Source organism: Gekko japonicus, unplaced genomic scaffold, assembly GCF_001447785.1.
Source record: "Gekko japonicus isolate JY-2015 unplaced genomic scaffold, Gekko_japonicus_V1.1 scaffold1149, whole genome shotgun sequence".
Lineage (NCBI taxonomy): Eukaryota > Metazoa > Chordata > Lepidosauria > Squamata > Gekkonidae > Gekko > Gekko japonicus.
The window spans coordinates 113789-140427 of NW_015167084.1; the positions used below are offsets into that span (position 1 = coordinate 113789).

Genomic DNA, 26639 nt, shown 5'->3' on the forward strand with positions numbered 1-26639 from the left:
ATCGGGAAAAAGAAAGAGAGAGTGAGGAAGGGGGTAGTGGGGAAAAAGGGGCATCGGGGTTGGCTCAGTGCTGCCACCGCCCCTCGCCTGCTGCCCCCGGAAAGCTGGCGAAGGTGGGGGGGCAGCGAAAATTAAAGCCGGCCTTCCACCGATTCCCTCCAGCCCTGGCTAGTTGGGGGGGGGGTTTGGAGTCGGGCGGCAGCGAGCGGCTTATTGCCGCCGCTCTTCAAGTGCTCCCCGGATCCACTCACCCACCAGGTGGTTGTCAGCAGTAGTCTGACGTCTGAAGGGACCGGGTGCAGAGGCAGGGCTGCAGCCTTTGTGTTCTGAGGTGGGACTTAGGCGACACAGCCAATGGAAGCTGGGGAAGCTTCTGACGGACAGTTCAAGCCTCCAAACACTGTTGGTGCGCATTTTCTCTCCGCTGCGTGACTCCTGCGTCTTACTCAGTTATATATAAGGGAGAGATAGGTTGCCATCCCCATGATGGGGGCGGGTTCCCCCCCAATTTCCAGCCCTCCGATACGCCCGCTGCCCCTGCCCCTGAAGAGCTCCCCAGCGTCCGGCATGTCTGGTGCGATGACATCACCCAGAGGTGACTTCACTGCCGCTGGGCATGTCGCCAGGGGGACGTTCTAGCATTTAGCAAAAAAAGCTCTATGGTAGAGCGCCCCCCCCCCAGTGATGTGCCTAGCACAATGGCATCACTTCCAGGTAATGTCATTGCAAAGCGTGCGGAAAGCACACACACCAGAGCCTCCAGGAAGGGAGCCTCCAGAGTTCCCCCACTGGCAGATGATATGGACCAGGCAACCCTATTCAATGAAAGCAGCACTGAACCAACTCCATAGGTCATAAACAGAGAGCAGCAAACAGTTCTGTAGTTATGGCTCTTAGGCAGTTCAGGAAACTGAAACAGAAAGGAAAAAAAATGAAAGATGCAGTCCACTGAATGGCGAGGAATCAAGAGGTTGATCCAGCTATGCAATGGATTCCCCACGGTGGATCTGGCCCCGTGGGGAACCCCGCCCCGATGTGCACATCACCAGGAAGTGACGTTAGGATGCCGAGCATGCTGGGGGCGGGGCCATGACCATCGGAGGGAAAACTCTATGGTAGTGTGCCCGGCGTCCTAACGTCACTTCCAGGTGATGTTTGTGCAGTGTGTGTGCGTGCTCCAGTTGCCGCCCGGGAGTCCCCTGCTGCGGCGACTGCAACGACTTGGCAACCCTAAATGAGAAAGTCAAAGACATTCGAGAGAAAGACGACAGAAGGAACCACAGCTTGACCTGCTGGACCCCAAAGCAGGGAGTCCATGGAGAAGACACCTGAAAATGGTTTTATTTAGGATAGCGTTTGATTAAAGCAGTCCTAAACTGTGACCTTAAATTTTGGTTTGACGCATGTTTTTTATTTGTATTGTAAGCCGCCTTGAGCTCCGTAAGGAAGAAAGGAGGCTAATAAACGTTTTACTAAAAGGATAGTGGACAGGCAGCTTCTTGGGAAAGGTAAGCAAGAGACTGGGAAGGGGGCGGAGGAAGACAACAGGCTTGCCAAGTCCCCCCGGAAGTGACGTGACCACGCCAGGCACGCTGGGGGCGGGGCCACGGCTCTTGGGCAGATCAGAGTTTTCCCTCGGGTGGTCGTGGCCCCGCCCCCAGCATGCCCGGCGTGGTCGCGTCACTTCCGAGTGATGAGGATGCGGTGCGTGTGCGCAAAGCGGAGTCCCCCGCTGCGGCGAAGATCGCACTTGGCAACCCTAGAAAACAATGATGGCGGAGACTCTGTTAAGGGGAAGGCCCGGTCAGTTCAGCAGAGGAACCTGTCTTAGAGGTCTGAAACACACAAGGATTTTTTCCCCATGTTGAAATGCAGAATGCAAATTCAGGAAGGAAAGAAGCTGGAGCAAGGCGGCTGGATCTCAACCCCACAGAAGAAGAAGAAGAGGAGGAGGAGGAGGGGATTGGATTTATACCCCATGGCCCTTCACTACCCAAAGGTGTCTCAGAACGGCTCACAAACTCCTTTCCCTTCCCCTCCCCACAACAGACACCCTGTGAGGTGGGTGGGGCTGAGAGAGCTTTGACAGAAACGGCTCTTTTTCAAGGACAGCTCTTATCAGAACTACGGCTTGCCCAAGGTCATCCAGCCAGGTGCAAGTGGAGGAGGAGTGGGGAATCACACCCGGTTCTCCCAGATTAGAGTCCACGCACTTAACCACTACACCAAACTGGCACTACACCAAACTGTGCAAAAAGACAAAACACATAGTGTTCTGCATTCTACATAACTCAACTGATTGTGCACTGTCAGCTTCTAGACACCTGACACCAGGGTTCCCTCTAAGCTGAGTGAGTGTGAGCTAGCTCAGTTTTTTAGCCTGCAGCTCACAGATTTTTGTCTTAGCTCAGGAAGGAGGGCTCCAGAGCAAACTAATTTATGCAACAGCCAAATCGCTTGCTCGGAATTTTGATGCCAGTAGCTCACAAGACTTCACAGCTTAGAGGGAACATTGCCTGACGCACACTGGCAACATACTCAGAATGGCTGTTGAACTAAAAAAAACAGACTGTGAAAAACAGAAGGCAACACATACTAATGCTTGGTCCATCTCCTTTCTGATATCCGCTACAATCTGGGCGTTATCCCCGCGTGCCAAGACTGCATCCAGGGAATGGTGCTGTATCGACTCCAGGAGGCGAGCTGGGTGACCGAGGCGTAGAATCCGCTCCTTATGGCTAGCAAGTTTTTCAACCAAGTTGTCCACAGCAATGTTAGACGGAGCACAGCACAGGACCTTGAGGAGGAAACAGAGGAAGCCCCGCTAACGTGGCGGCTTCAAGCAAAAGCTGAGCTCCAGACAGTTTAAAGAGACCGCCTCGGCATCAGAGACCTGAATGGAAATCCCCGCATTGCCAGGAAGCTCACTCAGTGACCTTGGTTCTGTCACGCTCTCTCGGCTGACCCTTTCTCACAAGGTTGCTGTGAGGACAAAATAGGGAGGGGGGGAAGCATGTATGCTTCTCTGAGGTCTGCAGAGGAATGGCAAGGAAAAAAGGTAAAGGTAAAGGTAAAGGTTCCTTTGCTCGAAAGCCAGTCGAATCCGACTTTAGGGTTGCGGTGCTCATCTCCGTTTCAAAGCCGAAGAGCCAGCGCTGTCCGAAGACGTTTCCGTGGTCATGTGGCCGGCATGACTAGACGCCAAGGCACACGGAACGCTGTTACCTTCCCACCAAAGTGGTACCTATTTATCTACTTGCAATGTCTTGCTTTCGAACTGCTAGGTTGGCAGGAGCTGGAACTAGAGACGGGAGCTCACCCCGTCATGCGGCACCCGGGTCTCGAACTGCTGAACTACCGACCTTCCACAGCCTGCAGTTCAGCGTCTTAACCACTTGAGCCACCGCAGCTCCCATGAAAAATCCCTGATATTTGCAGGTAAGGGATCCTGAGCAGCATAGCCCATAGGACTGTATTGCTCCACCTCACCCGGGATGGATTATTCTACTGTGACTGGCGGTGGCTCTCTAGAGTCTCAGGACCTACTCCATGCAGAGCATGAGCTGTGCCCCCAACCCCCCCCCCCACGCACACGCATGCAGGGCAGTGGCCTCCTCCGCTCTGGGATCAGATCTGCTGCCGGTCCACAGACAGTCTGCATCTTACCACTCTGATTTGGGAATTATGCAGCGCCTTAGGATTGATACCCGCTTACTCACTTTCAGGCCTTGCTGCACAGCTTGGAGTATGATCTCCACCACAGTGGTTGTTTTGCCTGTTCCAGGTGGCCCGTGGATGATCGAGAGCTCTTTCTGTGCCAGCGAGAAGCGAACAGCCTCCTCCTGGGAGGCATCCAGTGATTCATTGTAGAACTTCAACAGCCCTGTAAGAAGCAGCAGGAGAAACATTTGCTCAGATCTCAGTCCCCGCAAAGTACATTTGCACAAGAAAGCAAGCACGACGGTCCACATAAGAGGCTGTTCTTGGAAGCACCGTTGCATTAGATGGCCAGAATCGCCTTTTCAACAAAGGAAACACCCTGATCAACCCACGGGGGAAGTCAGGATCCCCTGTGGGCGTCTCCACTGAGATCTGGCTTCCTTTGAGAGAGAGAGAGAGAGCCTGTTTGGTGTAGTGGTTAAGTGCACGAATCCTAATCTGGGAGAGAACCGGGTTTGATTCCCCACTCCTCCACTCGCACCTGCTGATGTGACCTTGGGTCAGTCACAAGCTCTGGCACAGCTGTCCTTGAAAAAGAGCAGTTTGTGTCAGAGCTCTCTCAGCCCCACCCACCTCACAGGGTGTCTGTTGTGGGGAGGGGGAGGGAAAGGGGTTTGTAAGCCGCTCTGAGACTCCGAGTGAAGGGTGGGGTATAAATCCAATCTCTTCTTCTTCTTCTTCTTCTTAGCGGCAAATATCTCAGTCTTCAGGTTTCATGTTCCAGAGACAAAATGTCTCAGCAAACCATCACTGGGAACAGAACGTCAGACAGCAATGCCAGATTGCATTTCTAAAGAACACTGCACCATTTACAGTAGGCCCATCGTGATCTTCCTGAGAACTTGTAAAATATGTGTGCTCTCCTTCATTAACAGGTCAAAGCACATGCCATACCTTCACAACACGATTCTTTGAATCACAAATGAAATACATCCACGACTCAGAAGTTCTTTGGTATTTAATATTCTATTATAGTGAATGGGTCAGACCCAGCAGTCAGTAGTCACAAGGATCAGAAGCCTTTCCCTGAATTGACCTCTTCTGTTGGCAGCTCCACTGAGTGAAGCAGTAAGGTAAAGGTTCCCTTGCTCGAAAGCCAGTCGAGTCCGACTCTAGGGTTGCGGTGCTCATCTCCGTTTCCAAGCCGAAGAGCCAGAGCTGTTCGAAGACGTTTCTGTGGTCATGTGGCCAGCATGACTAAATGCCGAGGCGCACGGAACGCTGTTACATTTCCTACCAAAGCGGTACCTATTTATATCTACTTGCAATTTCTTGCTTTCAAACTGCTAGGTTGGCAGGAACTGGGGCCAGAGACAGGAGCTCACTCCGTCACGTGGCACTCGGGTCTCGAACTGCTGAACTCCCAACCTGCCTGCCTGCAGTTCAGTGTCTTAACCACTTGAGCCACCGCAGCTCCTATGAGTGAAGCAGTAGGAGACTTAGTTTTATCCCTTTACCCCTCCTCAGCTCAGCCCTTTGGCCCCTGTGGCGGTTAGTCCAAGCTGCTCCCGTGACCCTAGGCATCCATTTTCCAAGGGTCAAAAAGGAGCGAGGGAGGAGGGGGAAAAAAGGAAAGATCGGCAGCTTTCAGTACCTTCTGCTGATGGATCACTGGATCCAACCCAATGTAGTCCTTACATCGATATTTTGATCCTTTTTCAGAAGACGCTGAAACATTTACATGGATAACACTGATCTGACGTACAGAACAAAATAAATGATGTCCACTTCTTAAGAACATAAGAACATAAGAGATGCCAATGTTGGATCAGGCCAAAGGCCCATCCAGTCCAACACTCTGTATCACACAGTGGCCAGAAATACCAGTGCCATCAGGAGGTCCACCAGTGGGGCCAGGACATTAGAAGCCCTCCCACTGTTGCCCCCCCCCAAGCACCAAGAAGGCAGAGCATCACTTGCCCCAGAGTCCCTATCTATACCTTGTGGCTAATAGCCACTGATGGACCTCTGCTCCATATGCTCCATATGCTTATTTAATTCCCTTTTGAAGCCGTCCATGCTTGTAGCTGCCACCACTTCCTGTGGCAGTGAATTCCAAGTGTTAATCACTCTTTGGGTGAAGAAGTACGTGTCCAACATCTGCCTCCTTTTCCTAACATGTATGCAGTGGGTTGGAGCTGCGGTGGCTCAAGTGGTTAAGACGCTGAACTGCAGGCTGTGGAAGGTCAGTAGTTCAGCAGTTCAAGACCCGGGTGCCGCAAGACGGGGCGAGCTACTGTCTCTAGTTCCAGCTCCTGCCAACCTAGCAGTTCGAAAGCAAGAAATTGCAAGTAGATAAATAGGGACCACTTTGGTGGGAAGGTAACAGCGTTCCGTGCGCCTTGGTGTTTAGTCATGCCGGCCACATGACCACGGAAACGTCTTCGGACAGCGCTGGCTCTTCGGCTTTGAAACGGAGATGAGCACTGCAACCCTAGAGTCAGACTCGACTGGCTTTCGAGCAAGGGAACCTTTACCTTTTATGCAGTGGGTTAGTGTCAACATTAAAGCATATTTCCACATGGCACCTATTCATTATTCTAGTACCCATAGCTTCTAGTACTTTGCATGTTTTACTCGAGCAAAGCTAGTGCCCGTATTATGGCAGCTACAGAATGAAGGAAAAATTGGGAGCTCTACACAGTTCCAAAGCACTTATGAGCTGAGGATGCAAAGCGTAACTAGATGTTACAAACTGCATGGGTTTGCCATGGGGACTTGCAGCTATACTGCAGATGCCAGGTCCTAGTAGCAACTCATGAGTGACAGTGCTACAGGGTCCCTCAGGGTCCCTTGGACTGGGACCACTGTGCATTAGAAGGAGGAATTCCCACCTTCTTCCCTGTGGTGTTGTCAGGCTCCTTAGTTAGTTCACACCACACAGGGCTTCATTAGAAGATAAGTGTTCATTGGTAGATCCAGTACTAAAGAACACGTGTACAGCTTGTGTCAGGAATGGCCGGCTATACTAGGGCCTCTGACTTGTAGTGAAATCAAACATTCACCCTGGAATCAGAGGCCAATGGTTATAGTTCACGCGTGCGGCAAAGCAAGCGAGCAGAGCAGGGAAGCCATTAACTTTCCCAGCCGCGAAAGTAGGAGCTGGAACATCTGCAAGGTCAAGCATAAGATAGCACAAAGTAGCTGGGCAGGAAAGAGCTGAGAATGAGGAGGATCCCCCCACACACACACATTCCAGATCTATGACAGGGCTACCTGACAGGTGTTTTCAGCTGTTTTCAGCTTTCTCCCCACAGAGCAAATAACAATCCCCTCACCATGTCTCACAGGCTTTTCAGCTACAGAAAACAGCACAGAAATCCCTCCTTCTGCAGTACAGTGGTTCTGGATCCAAACTGGAGCCCTGCTGTACGTTTACCCACGAGTTGCCCCTGAAACCAGCAACTACAGTACGGCTGCAAGTCCTTGCGGCAAACTCACACCGTTTGTAACATCTAGTTAGGCTCAAAGGCAGACACTGGAGACCCTGAGCTGGGAATAAAGGTGGCAAAGAAAAGCTTTAAATAATAAATAAATAAACACTAAAAAAGGGCATGCAGCACATTCCACAGCTGCTGGCAAAAGAGGGTACGCAGCAGAAATGGTATACAGGGTATTCACTAGAATGCTGGCTCAACTGTCTTGCTGCCCCCTAAGCTATGAGCACTTATCTGTTCATGTGTCCCCTATTAATGTGGGGAGAGGTGGCACAGAGGATTTATCTTCTGGTTAACATCTGAACTGAACAGAGTTGCTGTCAGTTCTAGCCTGCGCTGGTGTGAGCTACCAGCCTTGTCCCCAGCTCTCCGTCCACCCAGGGGTTCGAAAGCTTCGGCGAGTAGATAAAATGGGTACCACTCCTTAGAGAGGGTGGGCACACTAAACCCCCGTAGGGGAGGTGTTAGCCGGCGAATGGAATGTCCAGCTCGTAAGCTCGTAAGCCTGATAAAAAGACCTCTTCGGCATTAAGAAGCCTGTGATGGGCCAATCCGGCCAGGCGGTGGCAGTGCAGCGCTACGATTCAAAGCAGCCCAGGAAGAACCAATGTCATCAAGTCAAGCCGAAAAGTGAATGCCTCCGGAACATGTCTAAAGCCTACAGCTGAACAAAAATCCCCGTTGGGTGCAAAATGTGTGCTATTTAAAAGAATTATATGTTGTCCTCCCTTACCCCTATGAAATTTTTAGTCCCTTGTGTGAAACCGTGTAACTGTAAATCGTTCAGAGCCAGTAGCTCTGCCGGATTGAGCGATCAATAAATCGAAAGGTATTATTAGTATTAGTATTAATTTAAAGGGAAAAAATGAAACTTCTTTGTTCAAAAGTGCTCTTGGGATTTGACGGGGACATATTTCTTGGTGACATTGGGGGGGGGGGAATCAAACACCACACACAGCCAACATCATCTTCAAACTTTAAAATCCTCATCGCCGGATAGTTCATACAGTGACGACACTCTGCAGTCCTACATCTTTTTGCACGCCTTCAGCCTTGGGCAAGCAAGCATTTGAGGCGTTCCTATCCCTGGCATTCTTTTTTCACTTTTGGTACGCCAGCCTTGCCCTTTCAACTGCCAGTTATGCAAGGGGGTCCCGGCTCTAGGCTTTATTCCACGGCTTGTTTGATGGCAGCGGGGCAGCAACAAGCAGAAGCACGTTTGGTCTCCAAGGTCCAGGGGAAATCAACTAAAAAATAAGAAGGGGATTTTACAAAGAAGAACAGCTGGTAAGTAGGAGTTGTCGCTCGCTGGGATTTGGCAAAGGCTACACGGAGCAGGCATTTTTAATTTCAGGCTGGCAAAAGACACTGAATGGGCTATTTAAAGCCTCCGTCGCCACAAGGAGCTGGCACCGTCAGAAGATGCCACCTTTGCTAAGCCAGGCTGCCAGGAGCCATCACATCCCATGCGGTAGAAGAACAATGCCATCTCCGAACCCATTCAGTTTTCTAGACTTCTGCCATGGTGACTAACAGGAAACAGACTTCGAGGCTGTTTTGTAGGAAGTACAGAGTTGTTAACGCTACTGATTTCTCTACTCGTCTTGCTATTTTAGGTTCTTATTAACCGTGATGTTCTCACTCAACAATATATTTACAGGACCAGATAATTTTAGACTGCCAGAAGCAAATGTCTGAGTTATAGAACTCTTCTTCAAGGAGAGGCGCTCAAAGCAAAACCTAATAAAAAGCGACGTGCAACATCACAGGTTGGTGTTCTTCCAACAGCCAGAAGGGTCCCTCAAATGAGGACAAATCCAAGTAACAAACTCTGCTTAAATCTTTCTCCCGTTAGAACGTCGAGCTTGACTCTGTGAAACATCCGCTTCTCTTTGTAAGCTTTTAGAAAACTCAAAGAAGTTCACAGCCAGCATTTTAAATTTGTTGTTCAGTCGCACAGTCGACTCCGACTCTTCGTGACCCCATGGATCAGCTCCCGCCAGGCCTTCCGGTCTTCCGCCGTCCTCTGAAGTGTGCTCAATTTCATGTTCGTTGCATCTATGACACTGTCTGACCATCTCATCCTTTGCCGTCCCCGTCTTCTTTGACCTTCAATCTTTCCCAGCATCAGGGTCTTCTCCAGTGAGGGCTCCCTTCTCATTTTGTGGCCAAAGTATTTGAGCTTCAGTTTCCGGGGAACAGTCAGGGTTGATTTCTTTTAGGATTGACTGATTTGATCTTTTTGCAGTCCAAGGGACTCTCAAGAGTCTTCTCCAGCACCATAGTTCAAAAGAATCTATTCTTCGGCGCTCGGCCTTCCTTATAGTCCAACTCTCGCAGCCATACATGACTAATGGGAATGCCATTGCTTTGACCATGCGGACTTTTGTTGGCAGGGTGATGTCTCTACTTTTTATCATGCTGTTTAGGTTCGACATCGCTTTCCTCCCAAGGAGCAGGCGTCTTTTAATTTCATGGCTGCAGTCACAGTCTGCGGTGATCTGGGATCCCAGGAACGTGATGTCTGTCACTACTTCCACGACTTCCCCTTCTATTTGCCAAGGAGTGATGGGGCCGGATGCCATGATCTTAGTTTTTTTGATGTTGAGCTTCAAGCCCACTTTTGCACTCTCCTCTTTTACTCTGAGCAAGAGGCTCTTAAGGTCCTCTTCACTTTCTGCCATCAGAGTGGTATCGTCTGCATATCTGAGGTTGTTGATCTTTTCCCCAGCAATCTTAATTCCCTCTTGTGATTCATCTAGGCCGGCATTTCGCATGATGTACTCTGCATATATATTAAATAAGCAAGGCGACAATATACATCCTTGTCGTACTCCTTTTCCTATGCTAAACCATTTTAAATACCTGTCAAATTTAAAAAAAAACACACAACCATTTCATTTACATTGCATTTACCATTCAAGAAGGTCTCAAGCACTGTTCCCTCTAAGCTGAGTTCGTGTGAGCCAGCTCACAGCTTTTTAGCCTGCAGCTCACCCATTGTTGTCTTGGCTCGGGAAGGGAGGGCTCCAGAGCAGACTAATTTATGCAGTAGCCCAATCGTTGGCTCACAACTTTAATGCCGGTAGCTCACAAAGTAGAAGTTTTGCTCACAAGACTCCACAGCTTAGAAGGAGCATTGGTCTCAAGCCCCAACTTCCTTCTGGCCTGCAACAAAGATCACGCCCTTCAGAAGTCTGAGTCCTTATAATGACAGCCCAAGAAGCCCAAGTTTTGTCACCGTACTTTACATCGAAGCGATTACTTTAAAAGTCATTGTACTATCCGGGTCTGAAGACAGGAGCGCCAGTGTGGTGTAGTGGTTAGAGCGCTGGGCCCCGATCCGGGGGGGGCCAGGCTCGAATCTCCACTCTGCCGTGTGAGCTCTCTGGGTGCCCCCGGCCAGTCACACCCTCCCAGCCTAAACGACCTCACGGGGTGGTTGTGAGGGTAAAATGGACCAGAGGAGAATGATGTGAGCAGCTTTGGGTCCCCACTGGGGAGATAGAGTACAAAAGAAGTAAATAAATAAATACTCATTTGGCGTATCTGTTATGAGGAGGGCGATGAGAAGCCCGGCGCAGTCAGCTCACACAAGACTCCAAATATTACAGTCTATACAATCCAGCGGGCAGACCCCAAGTGGGCCCTAAGCAGGATCAGGCATCCCTGGAGGTGGAAGGAGGAAATTCCCCGCTCTCGGCCAGTTTCCTCATTCCACCTCCGGGAATGCCCTGGTATGAATCGATGGTACGACCACATTTGGAGTACTGTGTACAGTTCTGGTCACCACACCTCAAAGAGGATAGTAGAGCATTGGAAAAAGTGCAGAAAGGGGCAACTAGAATGGTCAAAGGGTTGGAACACTTTTCCCTATGAAGAAAGGGCTCTTTAGCTTGGGGAAATGACGGCTGACAGATGACATGATCGAGGTTTACAAGATGATGCATGGGATAGAGCAGGTAGAGAAAGAGGTACTTTTCTCTCTTTCTCACTACACAAGAACTCGTGGGCACTCCATGAAATTGCCGAGCGGTCAGGTTAGAACGGATAAAAGGAAGTCCTTCTTCACCCAAAGAGTGATTAACCCATGGAATTCACTGCCACAGGAGGTGGTGGCGGCTACAGGCATGGACGGCTTCAAGAGGGAATTAGATAAGCATATGGAGCAGAGGTCCATCATTTTTGGCCACCGCGTGACACAGAGTGTTGGACTGGATGGGCCATTGGCCTGATCCGACATTGTCCTTATGATGCTGGTCCCACTTAGGGCCCACTTGGTGTCTGCCTGCTGGATTACAGAACAGTTTCCAACATAGAAAGACTGCAGCTAGTGGGGTGGGGAGATCACATGAATCAGTCCCATGTATTTCAACATGACATGCAATATAAAGATGTCAGATGGGCCTAGAGATGGGTCGGGTACCCCAGCTGAAAGCACCAGGGAATGCAATCCCGCCCCCACCTGTGCATAACCTTGGCACGGCTGGAGCCTTGTGTGAACCCACCTTAAGCCATGATTCAACAATTCCAAACAGTACAGAAAAGACTTGCAGCCCTAAACCTACACTAGATAAGCAACCTCTCTACCTTTGGAAATAAAAAAAATAACATAAAACACCCTTGGAAAATTCTGTAACAAAGAAAGCAGTAAAGGCAGTAATAAAATTCCAATGCAAGGAAACACTGAAACAACAACCTGAGCTTATAAGGATCTCCTCAGTAGGTGGCTGAACTTTCCAAATAAGTCAGGTACACTGCAGATATGGCCCATTAAGCCCACTTTACAGGAAAGGAACAGGACGATCAATACCCAAGGATTTTATAGAACGATTTAAATTAAATCAAGACTATTACACAAAAGTGTTCTCATCCTGTCCTCTAAACCTGAAAACATTCCAGATTTTATTTAATAAATATTTTCACACACACACTTTTCTGCCTCATGAACTCTGAAAAGGCTTTTGGCTTTACTTGGCACTCAACAAGAGACCTAGCATAGTCACAAGATTGAATGGGAGGGAAATTAAATCCACACATCTGTCCATCAGAGACAAAACAGGAACATGCCCACACAGTAAACTATGGAAATCCCAGATGTTGCGGTGTGATCACACCCTGGAAATCCGCCCGACATTCGTGCCTTTCGCGCGGCAAATTCTCCATGTGACCGGGGCCAAAGCTGTTTAACGCATCAGTTTCTCTGAGGACAGAGAGCTTCTCAGCATTCCTCCTCTGCAGGGAGCCACTTTCTTAAGAAACTGACCCAAGGAAGAGCATCTTCATTCAGAGGGAAATCTGGAGAGCGTAAAGCGAATGCTTTCAGGTACTTTGGTGGGTTCTCTAACCAGACAGATCCTTAAAGGGACAGTGACACCTCGTCCACTGAAGAGAGAGGTCTGGATTGGATTTAATGGCCCTTTGACTTAGCAAGCTCAGCGATATACCCTAACTGTACCAGGACAGGGTCCCCAACGTGGCCCTCGTGGGCACCAGAGCACTTGCCAGTGCCTTTGCACCCAACTAAGTGTTTTTAGAACATGGCTGGGTCAAGGCAGGGCTTTTGCCCAGCAGAGCTGCCAATGGGCTGTACGGAGTTTTAAAAAGTTGCCATGGCAGCATCTGTCAACACAGTATGAGGTCTTTCACTCAATGACAGAAGGTAAGCTGTCTCCATGCCAGAAAATATTTTAAAAGATCTTCATTTTAAAAGGCATCCTGTCAAACAGAGCTTCTGCCTGAGATGTTGAAGAGTTGGTATTAGATCTCACTCCCTGACATTCTGTGGTCGGCTCCGCTGCCTGGGGCAGCCATTTTGTGACAGCACCAACCATCCCGCATCAGAATTTCAAAGGTGCATGCAGGGTCAAAAAGGTTAGGGACCCCTGGGCTAGAGACTTACTTAAAAAAAAAGAAAGCTGGGAATTCACAGATGCTTATTCAGCTGTTGTTACCAGGGGTTATTTCCTGCAGGAGTGCACAGGAGTGGAGCTCCGGCAGTAAAGAGCCCAGGGGGCGAGCACATGCAACAAGCCCCACCCCCTGCTCCCAGCAGCCCCAGCCCACAAGGAGAGGGGGGGTGGCATATGCAAATAGGTTGTGCTAATGAGTGATACTAATGAGCTCCTGCACCTCTTTTCCTTCGAAATGACCCCTCCATGGATGGAACAATATTCTAGTCAATTGGGGGGGGGATTGCAAAAGCCATGGTGGCTGGTGGGGGGGACACTGCTGGGGTCCCGGAGCAGAGAAACTGCAGGGAAAACGGCCATGTAGAAGCTGTACTGTCACTGCACTTTTTCTGCAGCTGCTTTAGTAACAAACAGGGAAACCATACAAGCCCCTCCCTATGTGGAAACCACCAGAAATACAAATGAAGGAAACTTTGCAGATCCTCCTTGACAGCACCATGACATTCCCATCGGCATGAGTGGTTCCACCATATAGAACTCTCCACAAAATGGTTATTTCATTTCAAGAAAAGATGTGATAAAAATATGAATGGTAACAGTATGCACTGGTCGTGGGAGAATGCTGCCCTCTGGTGGTTACTGGCTATCCTTGCACAATTTTTACATGCAACCTAACCTCCGGAGCATGACGGAAGACAGGAGGGCCTGGCGTGATGTGGTCCATGGGGTCGCGAAGAGTCGGACTCGACTGTGCGACTGAACAACAAAAAACCTCCTTGGTGAGCTAGTTTTCTGTAATTAGGTAGGCTTTTTTTAATGTAGAGACATATTAAAATATGATCCCCCTACCTGCACTTTGATTGAAATTGTTCCAGGAGTGCTCTACCATGTGCTTTCTTCTGAACATGCAGACTGCTTGTAGTCAAACGTAATTAAAACATCTGGCAAACCCTTGCATACCAAAGCATGTGCCAGCATTCCCCAGTAACTAACCTGGACAAGGTAGTATGCACTGCATGGTTTATTAGATTTTTCAAGTCTTGGTCATGTCAGGGGACATGAAGTGACCAGGACCTTTTTTGTCCAGGTACTCTTCTTAAGAACAACTGGACTGTTTTGTTTGCACAGTAAGGAAAACACTTAACAATGCATAATTTGTAATTTAAGAACTATTATATTGTGGAACTCAGGGGTCATGTCCTGCTGGAGCACACAGGAGCAGAGTTCTGGATGTAAAGAGCCCAGGGGGTGGGCACATGCAACAAGCCCCACCCCCTGCTCCCAGCAGCCCTCAGTCAGAGAAAGAAGCAGCCAGGTAAGCTGCAGAGCACCCCCCTGGCCCCCCGGCCCAAAACAGTCCAGTGGCACCTTTAAGACCAAGTTTTATTCAGGTACAAGCTCTCCCTCCTCTGCGAGGACAGATCTGCACGTCCCCCCCCCAATAGCTACCAATCCAAAACAGTCCAGTGGCCCCTTTAAGACCACGTTTTATTCAGGTACAAGCTCTCCCTCCTCTGCAAGGACAGATCTGCATTCCCCCCCCCCCATAGCTAGCAATCCAGAACAGTCCAGTGGAGCCTGAGCGGTGGGTGTTGCTTTCTGACATACTTCCGGTGATGTCAGGGGGCGTGGCACAGGCAAATAAGTTATGCTAATGAGTTATGCTAATGAGCTCCTGCACCTCTTTTTCTACGAAATGACCCCTGGTGGAAGTTATGGTGTGCTTTGAAAACAGAATCTGAGCGCGTTGGTACTGGTGACTCCTGAGGACAGGAATAACTACAAAAAAACGGGAAGGTTTAGATTGGTAGTGCTACTCTACGCTACGTCAGTCTTCCCTTCAAAATCAAAGGACTTAGACTGGAGTAGCTCTGCATAGGATGGCACTGTGGGTGTGTGGCACTAGAATGGATATTTGTATAGGTCCCATTCAAATAAATAAAGCCTACATAGTATGAGTGGCTGGGGGGGGGGGGGGTTGTACCTCAGCTTTGGCTCTTGCAATCATCCTGGCTAACTCCCACTGACTTCCCCTTCTCCATGAACTTCTGTTTGCAACAACTTCAGGGAACATTTGTAAGGTCCCTGTTCCTCTGTCGAATACCAGAAGAAGAAGAAGACAAAGACAAGGAAGAGGAAGAGGAAAAGGAAGAGGAAAAGGAAGAGGAGGAGGAGGAAGAGGAAGAAGAAAAGACCTGCCAGAGCGGTGTACGATTTCAGAGACAGAAAGCCAAAGTAAAGGCAGAAGGACTTGGAAAATGGCCTTTTGAAGCGATGAATAAGAAGATGATCAGAGATTTCTCTCATAACAACTAACAAAATAAGATAAATAGCGAACTGTTATAAGCAAGAACTCTACAAGTATATTGTGACACTAACTCTAATAGTACTAACATTTTAACTAACAGTGAAAAGATCTCCTCCTCTTGGGGTTTTAGATTAGTGTGGTTTGCTTTCCTTTATCCTTAGTTGTAGTCCCTTCCCTATTATTTCCTTGTAGTTTTTGTAGTTTTGCAAAATAAAAAATATCCCTCCGGGGATTTCAAAAAAAGAAAAGCAAAGAGATTGGATTTATACCCCGCCGTTCACTACCCAAGGGAGTCTCAGAGCGGCTTACAATCTCCTTTCCCTTCCCCTCCCCACAACAGACACCCTGTGAGGTGGGTGGGGCGGAGAGAGCTCTGACAGAAACTGCTCTTTTTCAAGGTCAGCTCTTACCAGAACTACGGCTTGCCCAAGGTCATCCAGCCAGGTGCAAGTGGAGGAGTGGGGATTAGATTCCACGCACTTAACCACGACACCAAACTGAGGGGGGGAGGTTTAGGGGGATGCTAAGGAAAGCAGGGCTCAACTTGGACCCAGTTTGCCTTGAGCCTGGCTGCCAGTGCCTGTAACCTCCAGCGCCTGAGCAGAGCTACACTCTTCTAAGCCCATTGATTTCTGTGGATTTAGAACGATGTGACTCTGCTCAGGGCTGCACTGAATGAGTACAGTATCCCCGCCGGGAAAGCACAGACGGCTGTGGCTGCTTCAGTTGCTGTGACTTCCGGGGTTTTATCGACATTCAAAAAGAAAAGACAAAGTACTTACTTGTGTCACTGGAGTCACTGGAGTCACTGGGTTCAGAAGAACCAAAAAGGACATCAATGAGATGAGAGGACGGGCCAGAGTGATACTGACTGAGTGTGTTTAAAGCCCTGCCAAAAAAAAAGAATACAAAGAAGGAGCTCTTAAAGACAATTCCTTTAAAGACGGCAAAAAAGTCAGGCAATAGTGACATCCCCTATCTCTACAGGGAATTTACGTCGGGCCACTTAAGGATGAGCCATTACGGAGACTTTTCTAGAGTCCAGCAGCATTAGAAACTGTGGAGTTACATTAGGTTCTGCTCCACTTTCTCTCCAAATAATATTTTATTACTTCTTGCAAGCCCAGCACTCTTCATGTCAACGCACATATTCTAACCACAGGGTATTGCTGTTTCCAGCCATGAGGGGGGGAAAATCAATAGATGTGCATGGCCATTTTAGTGTTATTTATTTATGGCGTTAATAAACGTTTTGTTGTTGTTGTTCAGTCGCACAGTCGAGTCCAACTCTTCGCGACCCCATGGACCAGATCACGCCAGGCCCTCCTGTCTTCCGCCGTCCTCTGAAGTTTCCTCAATTTCATGTTCGTTGCATCTATGACACTGTCTGACCATCTCATCCTTTGCCGTCCCCGTCTTCTTTGGCCTTCAATCTTTCCCAGCATCAGGGTCTTCTCCAGTGAGTGCTCCCTTCTCATTTGGTGGCCAAAGTATTTGAGCTTCAGTTTCATTATCTGGCCTTCCAGGGAGCAGTCAGGGTTGATTTATTTTAGGACTCTCAAGAGTCTTCTCCAGCACCATAGTTCAAAAGAATCTATTCTTCGGCGCTCGGCCTTCCTTATAGTCCAACTCTCGCAGCCATACAGTACTACTGGGTATACCATTATTTATAAACTATCTTTCTTCAAATATACAACTTACGGTGCTGCTCTGCCCACCTGGAGGTCACTTGCTTTAATAAGATCCAGTCTTAAATGGGAAAATCACCCAGATTATCTTTATATACAGCTGCCACAGTATAAAAGCTTTATTGCAAGGCTTGTATGATAGAATGGCTGTATCCCTTGAAGTAGGCAACACAGTTCCGAATATTACAAATGTTTTCAGCACCAAAATGTGAGGTAGTTAGGCAGCCACCAAGAAGCCCAGTAAAGCCAAGTTAAACAGAGACGCATCTACGTACTGCATCTGACCCAGTTGCTTTCTTTAATGTGGTCGTCTGCTATTTAACAAAAAAAATCCAGTGCTGGGTGTCACTTCACTGCTTTTAGTCCATAGGACGGCAAAGAGAGAAACACCCCACTCCCCAGCTTGTAACGTTGGACTGAAAAAAGGTCAAACAAGGTATGACACAAGTCACAGACCTGTTAGCCTTTGAATGTCAAATCACAGTTGTGCACAGACCTGAATCACATGGGAGGGTGAGAGAAGGTTTAGCTCTTCCACTCCTGCACAATTTCACAAATCAAAACCAGGCTCCCAAGAAGGTTATTAGCCCTTCAAAGGAAAGCAGATGGGTACCCACCTTAAAAAAAAAAAATTGCAACAGCATCATTTTGATTTGCAAAAACTTAGAGGAGTGAAAGCATTACTCCTCTTTACCCTTCTCAATGTGGCTGTGATCTCAACTTCACCTGCAACTGGTCTTCAAAAGGTGACTGAAGACATGATTGTGGCTCTCCCAGCATCGTCTGCTCTGAGCTAAGAAAGCACTCTGCTGCTACAAATACAGAGATCAAAATAGTCAGGCCCTAGATAAAGCATTTTGAGCCCTTCTGCACGGCTTGTGGTCCTGCAGTAGGGTACGAGACATAAAGGAGAAGGACTTTGAAAGGACTTAAGAAGATATTACAACTATTATAAAGACAATCTCTCTTCTATTAAATACATCAGAAGGCTAGACCTGCATTCTGTTAAAAGATTTAAGATCAGACAGCCAGCATAGTATAGTGGTTAGAATGTTGGCCTAGGATCTTGAAGATTCAGGTTTGAATCTCCATTCTGTCATGGAAGCTCACTGGGTGGCCTTGGGCCAGTCATACACCTCACAGGGTTGTTGTGAAAATAAAATGAAGGACAGAATAATGATATAAGCTATCTTGGGGTCTCAACTCGTGGAGAAAAATAAGGTATAAATGTAGTAAACGAATAAATACACTTACTTTTTAAGCCGTTTATACGTAACATCGTTGGCAAGTTTCAGCAGACGATAATAGTTCTCCTGGTCAAAGCTCACAAGGCTACTCTGGGGCTCATCAACTGCAATTATAATGGACTTGGGGGCCATACGGGTGACAATTCCGGTGGCCAGTTGATCTCTTTGGCCAGCCATTTCATATACTCCCACAATGTCACCTGTGGAAGATAAATCATTGCTGAAAGGAACATGAAGAGCACAAAACAGCAAACGTTTTAGTAGAAACACTACAGTTAAGCATTCCGCTCCTCAGGAATGGACGATGCCTCTTGCAAGGTCTGCACAGCTAGCTCCTTACATATCTCAGGACTCCCGTGCACCTCCCACTAGTCCACCAGCCCTATCAAAATCCACTGCAAAACATCTCCTTAAAGACAAAGCAGAAAAAGCACAGAATTTTATTTTGGGAGCACCATTTCACATCACGGGATTTCAAGAGCTTAGAAAGATACAGCATAAATCCTACGAGAAACTGACCTGCATTTTAAAGGTATGCGCACTGGCTCTTCTCGTATTTCCATTTTAGCTCAAGATTGTCAAACAAAAAAACCCACTGGGAAATGGTGGCTCGAATATGTCTTTAAAAGAAGAGGAAAAAGCTCTGCCTTGCATTGGAAGATGGTGCATTTGGCTGAGCAAACAGTTCATTGAGGCAAATTAGAGAACCAAGCACACTATGGGACCTAAACAATGTCACTTGAAGCGTACCTTGGCATCCCTCACTTCCTCTTAGATTTGCCTCAATGTTCTAGAATAGCTAACATTTTAGAATATTAAAGGTAACCTTACAGATGGGCTCTTTCAAAAGCCAGAGCAAAGATAGCCGTTCACACAGATACAAGCTAATGCTATTCAAGTGAAATTAAAGATTGAGCAGCAAATCTGCATGCTGGGAAGCTCTTTGGAGGAAAATGGATCCGTGTTCAGGTCTGCTATAAACTTATAGCACACAAACATTACAAGCTGGCTTCTGGATCCATGTAAAGCCAGTATGTGTCTCAAACAGAAACCTCCTCTAAAAGTAACTGGGTTATCTCATTTTCTTTGTAGACTTTATGTGGGTCCCTTTCTAGATTCCAGAATACCACTGGGAAATCCAGAAAAAGTCTTCAATATTACAGCCCAAGGCTGACACTGCCATAGACAATATGTATCAGTGGACTGGGTGTTCTCCAGTGCCAAAGCATTGTCAGGATCCTGGTTAAATCAGTTCTCAACACCAGTCACTTCGGGGGGGTTGCACGCATGCGTTAACTCGGCAGGACGCCTGGCTCCGAGCTCTCTCCAAACACTAAGGTATTTATAGCTTAAACAACTGCAAACAACTTCAAGCCTAGCATATAATTAGGTGCTAAACATTAAATAACAGCTGTGCCAAGCCAGAAGGTTAGAGATAAGAGTTTACTCACTCTATTTCAGCAAGCAAACGCAGCGAAATAAACGGCCGGCTTGTTGAGCCCTAATTAACAAAAAAGGGCGCTGAGATCTCTGGCAAAACTTTAAGGCATAATTCTTCAGACTCTTCTTGCTACAACACCAGTATCTTTTGATGAGATCTTTTAGCAGCTCAGGGAATTTCTAAAGGGCTTTAAATTTCTTTAGACATAAAGAGCTTGTCAGAGATTTCTCTGAAAGGCTAAGGAAGCATGAAAACAAATACCCATACTGAATTCATAAATGTTCAGCTATTCTGATCATTTTTTAAACCTAATCTAAACTCAGAACACAGAAACATGGCTGAAGCAATACACATTCCTTACTTCCAGCATATATTATTTTTCATCTGCTTCTCTCACTGCAATATAATTTGAATTGTGATTGCTTCTTTGCAAAGAGAACAAGATTTATTATTTCTGGAGGAAAAGAAAGATCTCTTTAAAATAAGCACTAGAAATAGGAAACATTCATAGTGTGACTGTTTTTCTTTTTAAAAAATCTGCCTGTGGAAAGATGAATGAGTTAGAGCTATTTCCCCCTTAGTGTTAAACTCCTGCAATGAATCCATTCATTGCAAAGGGACATAAGTTTTGAACTCTGTGGGGGGAAAGTAGCTGGAGGTATACATTTGGAACAAAAAGTGGTGCATAAGGAAAGGTTTAAGCAACCTCCCTCCCATAACTGTGCAAACCATCTCCTCTCAAAGCTGCTTTTTTGCTTTAGAAATAGCTGTTTGGGTTCAGTTATGTGTGATATGTAGATACTCACAAGAGCTCTTATACCAGCTGAAGCTAAAACTGTTGTTCTGGAAAAGGAATATGGAACTTTGGGTAATTTCATTACATTTTCTGATGCTTCTGTTTTGTAGCACGTGGAACAATATTCCACCAAAGACTTCTGAGTATTCTTTTGCCATGGATTCCTGCAACGTAGCAGGTGCACTTCCCCAATGGCATTTTAAAAAGTGTGCATGAGAGAGGTCGTAAAAATGCATGTTTTCAACATCCTATGGATCAACTGCAGAACTGAACTCAAGAAGGTTAGTTTGCTAATCTTTCATTATTATAGCGGCGGATTTAAATTTGGATTTAACAAAAGATAAATCAATGAAGCTAGGGAACTGGGGCCTGATAGAGGCTCACGAGTCTATGGGGTACCACCCCAAACCTACACATATATCAAGCAGACACAAAACAGCATCATGTATAGACTACATAATTTTGGGAAAGAATAATAATACGATTCTTAAAGATATTAAGACCCATCAGATATGGATCTCGGATCACGCTCCAATTAGCATGGTAATAGAACTCACACAACAACCAATAGATAGAACTTGGAGATACAACAATTTGATAATGGCCAAAGAAAGGGATAGACATTACATATCAGAGCAGATAAAGTTATACTTTGAGGAAAACAGAGGAACAGTACCTATAAATGTATTATGGGATGCAGCAAAAGCAGTGATAAGAGGGCATTGCATAAAGAAAGAAAAGCTCCTAAAAAAGCAATGGTACCAGGGAAGGCAAGCCAAAATTCAAGAATTGGGGACTTTACAAAGTAAATTAATGCACAAATATAACCCTATGATACAGAATCAAATAATAGAAATCAGAAAGCAATTGGATGCACTAGACTCGACAACATTATGGAAAAGGGAAGCTATGGTGAAAAATGAATATCAAAGAAATAGTATTAACACATCAAAAAGATTAGCAAAATACCTGCAAAATAGGAAGGAAAAGCAAAGGGTAAAAAGCATAAAGGTGAATGGCCAAAAAACTCAACACCCTATAGAAATAAGAGAGGCGTTCGCGACTTACTATAAAAATCTATATGCGAAAAGAGACACTGCAGTCTTTACAGAAGAGGTCAAAACTACACTGAAGGAAGAGGAGCAAAGTAAATTACAAGAGGAAATTACCATACAAGAAATAAAAGATGCAATTAAGGAACTCAGAAAGGGGAAATCCCCGGGTTTAGACGGGTTTACAAGTGAATTTTATAAGGAAATGGTAGAAATATTAACCCCAGAGCTACATATGGTCTTCAATGCGATCTTGAGGGGGGAGAAAGCCCCAGACTCATGGAGACAAACAGAAATAATAGTAATCATGAAACCAGGTAAAGACCCGGAAGAAGTAGGTTCATACCGTCCCATTAGTCTCCTTAATCAAGATTATAAGATCTTTGCTAAAATCTTGGCAAACAGAGTAAAGAACATCATACCTAATATAATAAAAGAAGATCAATATGGGTTTATTAAGGGGAGGAATATTGCTCATCCGATTAGGAACATAATAAACGTACTGCAACATAGTCAACAAAAAAAATTAGCCCTCCTAAAACTGGATGTCTATAAAGCTTTCGATACCCTCTCTCAGGGATTTTTGTGGCAGGTTATGAGAAAGTACAAGATGGGAGATAATTTTATAAAAGCAATCCAGGAAATATATAGAGATGGGAAAGCAGTGGTTAAGGTTAACAATGACAAATCACAAACATTTCAGATTCAGAGAGGAGTTCGACAGGGCTGCCCACTCTCACCACTTCTATTTACCATAGCGATAGAACAGCTAGCTGAGAGAATAAGAAATAGTGTAAGGATAAATGGTCTCAAAGCAAAGAAGGAAGAAATGAAAATTAATTTATTTGCAGATGACATTATAGTGGTTATGTCAAATCCCCAAGAAGCGATGAAAGAGATTAAAATTATACTAGAGGATTATGAGTGTTTCTCAGGTTTAAAAGTAAATATGGCCAAATCAGAAATCATGTACCTTAATGTGAATAAAGAAGAAAAAAAAGAAGTAAACAAAATTACAAGTATCGGTATGGGAACTAAAAGGTTTAAATACTTAGGGATAGTGATACAAAAAAAGATTGATAGAATCGCGGAAAGTAACTACAACATAATATGGAAGAAAATAGAAAAAGATATGAGAAAATGGAAAAACAAAACGCTAGGGCTCTCCACTAGAATTAGAAGTGTTAAAATGTTCTGGCTACCCAAATTAATATATTTATTTCAGGCGATACCACTAGAAGCACACAGTAAAAAGCTAGAACAATGGAACAGAGTGATTAGAGAATGGGTATTTGGGAGCAAGAAGTACAGAACCCAAAAGAGATTGATATATAGTCCCAAAGGGGAGCTAGGGTGGGGAGTCCCGGAGCTTAACAGCTATTATGAAGCCTTCCAAATAAAGTCCCTATTAGAAATAGGCGAAGGGGAAGAGCAAAAATGGGTTAGATTTGAGAACGAGATCAATAATCACATTGGCTGCTGGGGGCCTCTTTGCAAAGTCACAAAAATAGACCTCAAACTAACCAAAGGTCCCAGACATGCAGCCTTAGAAGCGTGGAATAAGTGGCAGGAGTTATGGCTAAGAAAAACTTCAAGCTGGGCACCATTAAAATCTATAAACAAGGATATAACAGGTAACGAATGGTGGGAATGGCTAAAAGCTAAAGGGTATTATAGGATGAAAGATATGTTTAGAGGAGGCAATCTAAAACCCATACAGGAGATAATAGAAGAGGTGGGCAACCAACATTGGTTAAGAATAACTGGCCTGTATAGTAAGGTTAAAAAGATAAAGGAAAAAGAGAAATGTTGGCTAGAGGAACCAATAGAAACATTATACAAAGAGATGCAAAAGTCAAAACAAGGGCTAGCAGGGAAAATTTACAAGGAAATGACATCAAATGTAGATAAGTCAATATTGTATTTACAAAACACTTGGGCCAAAGAAGGTCAGATAACAGATAGTATGGCAAGAAAAATAATGAAAGGAACTGAGGAAATTAAAGTAATCAAATTTAATGAAATGGAGCATAAATTTCTTACCAAATGGTATAAAACACCAGCACAAATTGCAAACATGTTCCCAGGTATGAGCCCTAGATGTTGGCATTGTAAACAATCGAAGGGATGGTATTCCCATATGTGGTGGGAGTGCCCAGAGGTCAGAGTATTCTGGACAAAGATATTACAAATCATAAATAAGACATGTAAAGTATCATTACACATTAACTTTAATTTAATGCTAATGAGTATAGTAGGTAATCCAGCAATAAGCAAAGAGAACCAAGCTTTGTTTAAAGCCATGATACTAGCAGGCAAAGCAGTAATAGCTCTAGGCTGGAAGAACAAAAATAAATGGACAGTTGAAATCTGGCATAATTATTTGTTTGATCTCATACAGTCCGACATAATCGAAAAACTGGAACGTAAGGCCACATGGAAAGACAAGACTACGGAGATCACGATGAAGTGGAAGACCTACCTGGAATGGATACCGACAGAAGGAAGAAAAGACATTCAGAGCAAGATTCGGACTTTGTGCCCGTGGCTGGGAATATAGGACTAAAGCACCGGGATAGCATAGGGGGGAGGGGGGAGGGGAGAGGGAAAAAACTATTATGAAAACGCATGGTTAAAAGATAATATGTAAAATTTGTGTAAAACAATTTAAAAAATAAATATTAAAAAAAAAAACACCAGTCACTTCGAAGAAAGCTAACTTTATTGAGACTTGATATTGATAGATACCATACTGGACACGAGCTATTGTTAGGACTGAAGTTGAACGTGCGAAGGTTACAGATATAGTGTGTTCAAGTAAAGGCACTAAAGATCGGGACCCAATCACCCCACGGTATTTGCCCACCGGAATTAACAGTCAACTACCCCACCCCACTAAGAACGTACCTCTCCCAGAGCATCCCTCCCATCAAACTAACAGTTGCCTCCTCTCTCAATGGCAGGCGAGCTGTAAAATGCATAGGGAGTCTGACAAGCATAGACATACAACAATTCCTAGATGCCCAAGAATACAGACAAAGCGCAACTGAATGTGAGAAACTTCCAGCAAATTTTCAATCAAAACAAAACAAAGGCCAAAAATGGAAACAGGAGACTCCTTAAAAAGACATCTAATTCATGGCAACTAAGGGTAATGATTTGGGGCACTTTGGTCCAGCTCTGATCCAGGGTTATCAAGAACTGGGAAAAGCTTACCCAGAAACCTTGGAGTAAGTGTCCAGAGACAGATAAGTGTTTGGGAGTTTGATGTGGACAAACTCTGGACAGACATCAGAAATGTTTTATATACTCACGTCCACATTTATAGATCTAAAATATACCAAGTTTTAATGTGAACATTGTTCAGGCTTTTAAAAAAAAATCTACTGATGATGAGTAAGAATGCTTCCTGGTTTGAAATGTAAACTGAAGTACCAACATTCTGATTAATACCAATTATTTAAATCTAGGCTGTTAGGTATCTTAAATCATTATAAAAGCTATAGTTTAAGACAGCAGAAGAATAAGAACTATATTCCTTTGATTGAAGATGAGAAGAATACAATACATACTGCCTCTACTGAAATAAATCTCTCCTTATATATAATTGAATAGTGGGTGCCAAAGTTCTAAAATGCACTCCTTTAGTGTATGGACACTTGAACTGTCAGTCAGAAGACGCTGGCTGGGTTGACTGGCTGCTTTGTGCAGTCCCGCCCAGTGTTTCAAGGTCTTTTGCATATGGAAGCTGATTGGACTTCTCTGCATTCCACACCTCAAACTCACCCCCCTCCCCGCAAGGCAGTTGGAATGTCAGTTGCATATGGAACCTTCAAGGTCTTTTGCATATGGAAGCTGATTGGACTTCACTCCATTCCACACCTCAAACTCCCCCCCCCAGGGCAGTTGGAATGTCTGGTGGTGTGTAGGTCCCAGGATCATGTTTTAAAAGCTGCCTGGGGAGATGGGGACCTCAGACAGGTTACAGTGCCATAGACTCCACCCGCCAACCCAGCTATTTGCTCCTGGGGAACTATTGTTGCCAATCTTGGCCCAGCACCCATCAAACCATTCTCTTCAACCCCCTGCTGTGCAGCACACTTTCCCCTAGGGTTGCCAAACTCCAGGTGGGACCTGGAGATCTCCCACTGCTACAATTGATTTCCAGATGACAGAAATCAGTTTCTCCTGGAGAAAATGGCTGCTTTGGAGGGTAGACCCTATGACATTATACCTGCTGAGTCCTTCCGCCCCCCCCGCCCATACTTTGGCCTTTGGGAGAAAACACATTGGGGCCAGTCCTGATAGGGTTGCCAACTCCAGATGGGAAATTCCTGGAGATTTGAGGGATGGAGCCTGAAGAGGGTGAGGTTTGAGGAGGGGTGGGACCTCAGACAGGTACACTACCATAGACTCCACCCTCCAAACCAGTCAGTCCCACATAGGGAACCATTGTTGCCAATCTCCAGGTGAGGGCTGGAGAGCACTCAGAATTACAACTGCTCTGCAGAAGGGAGGGCAGAAGTCAGCTGAAGTCAAAGGGGCAGATAATGGTAGGTTGATGGTTAGCTGGGAAGGAGATGGGGTTGCCAACTACATGCTGACAAATTCCTGGGGATTTGAGGGGTGGAGCCTGGAGAGGGTGGGGTTTGCAGAGGGGTGGGACCTCGGACAGGTAGAATGCCATAGACTACACCCTCCAAACCAGCCACTTTGTCCTGGGTAACAATTGCTGCCAATCTCCAGGTGAGGGCTACAGATCACTCACAATTACAACTGCTCTTCAGGTAGCAGAGATCAGTTCCTCTGGAGAAAACAGTAGACTCTGTCATTATACCCTGCTGAGGTCACCACAGCAAATTGACACTGTTTGCCCAAAGCCAGAGCACTGCCCCAGAGCCTCTTTCTAGATCTCGTTGTATTGCTTTCACAACGGGCTTTACTGCTAGTTCAGTTTTATAAGTTTATTCTGAATTGTACAGTAAAGGCAAAGACTTTTCGGGAAAAGGTTTTGAAACATTTTTCTCTCACCTTGCTC

The 26639-nt window shown here is 45.9% G+C and overlaps 1 protein-coding gene across 1 annotated transcript in view; it reads right to left on the reverse strand.

Annotated features, from left to right (window-relative positions):
* IGHMBP2 (immunoglobulin mu binding protein 2) overlaps window positions 1-26639 on the reverse strand; it is a gene marked incomplete at its 3' end in the record, with an annotated part of 137080 nt that overhangs the window by 90755 nt on the left and 19686 nt on the right. The window contains exons 3-6 of the mRNA XM_015412828.1: window positions 18320-18512; window positions 16160-16266; window positions 3720-3883; window positions 2597-2797 (exon numbers count right to left, since the gene is read on the reverse strand). Of these exons, the coding sequence (XP_015268314.1) occupies window positions 2597-2797; window positions 3720-3883; window positions 16160-16266; window positions 18320-18512 (665 nt within the window). The remainder of the gene's footprint in view (window positions 1-2596; window positions 2798-3719; window positions 3884-16159; window positions 16267-18319; window positions 18513-26639) is intronic.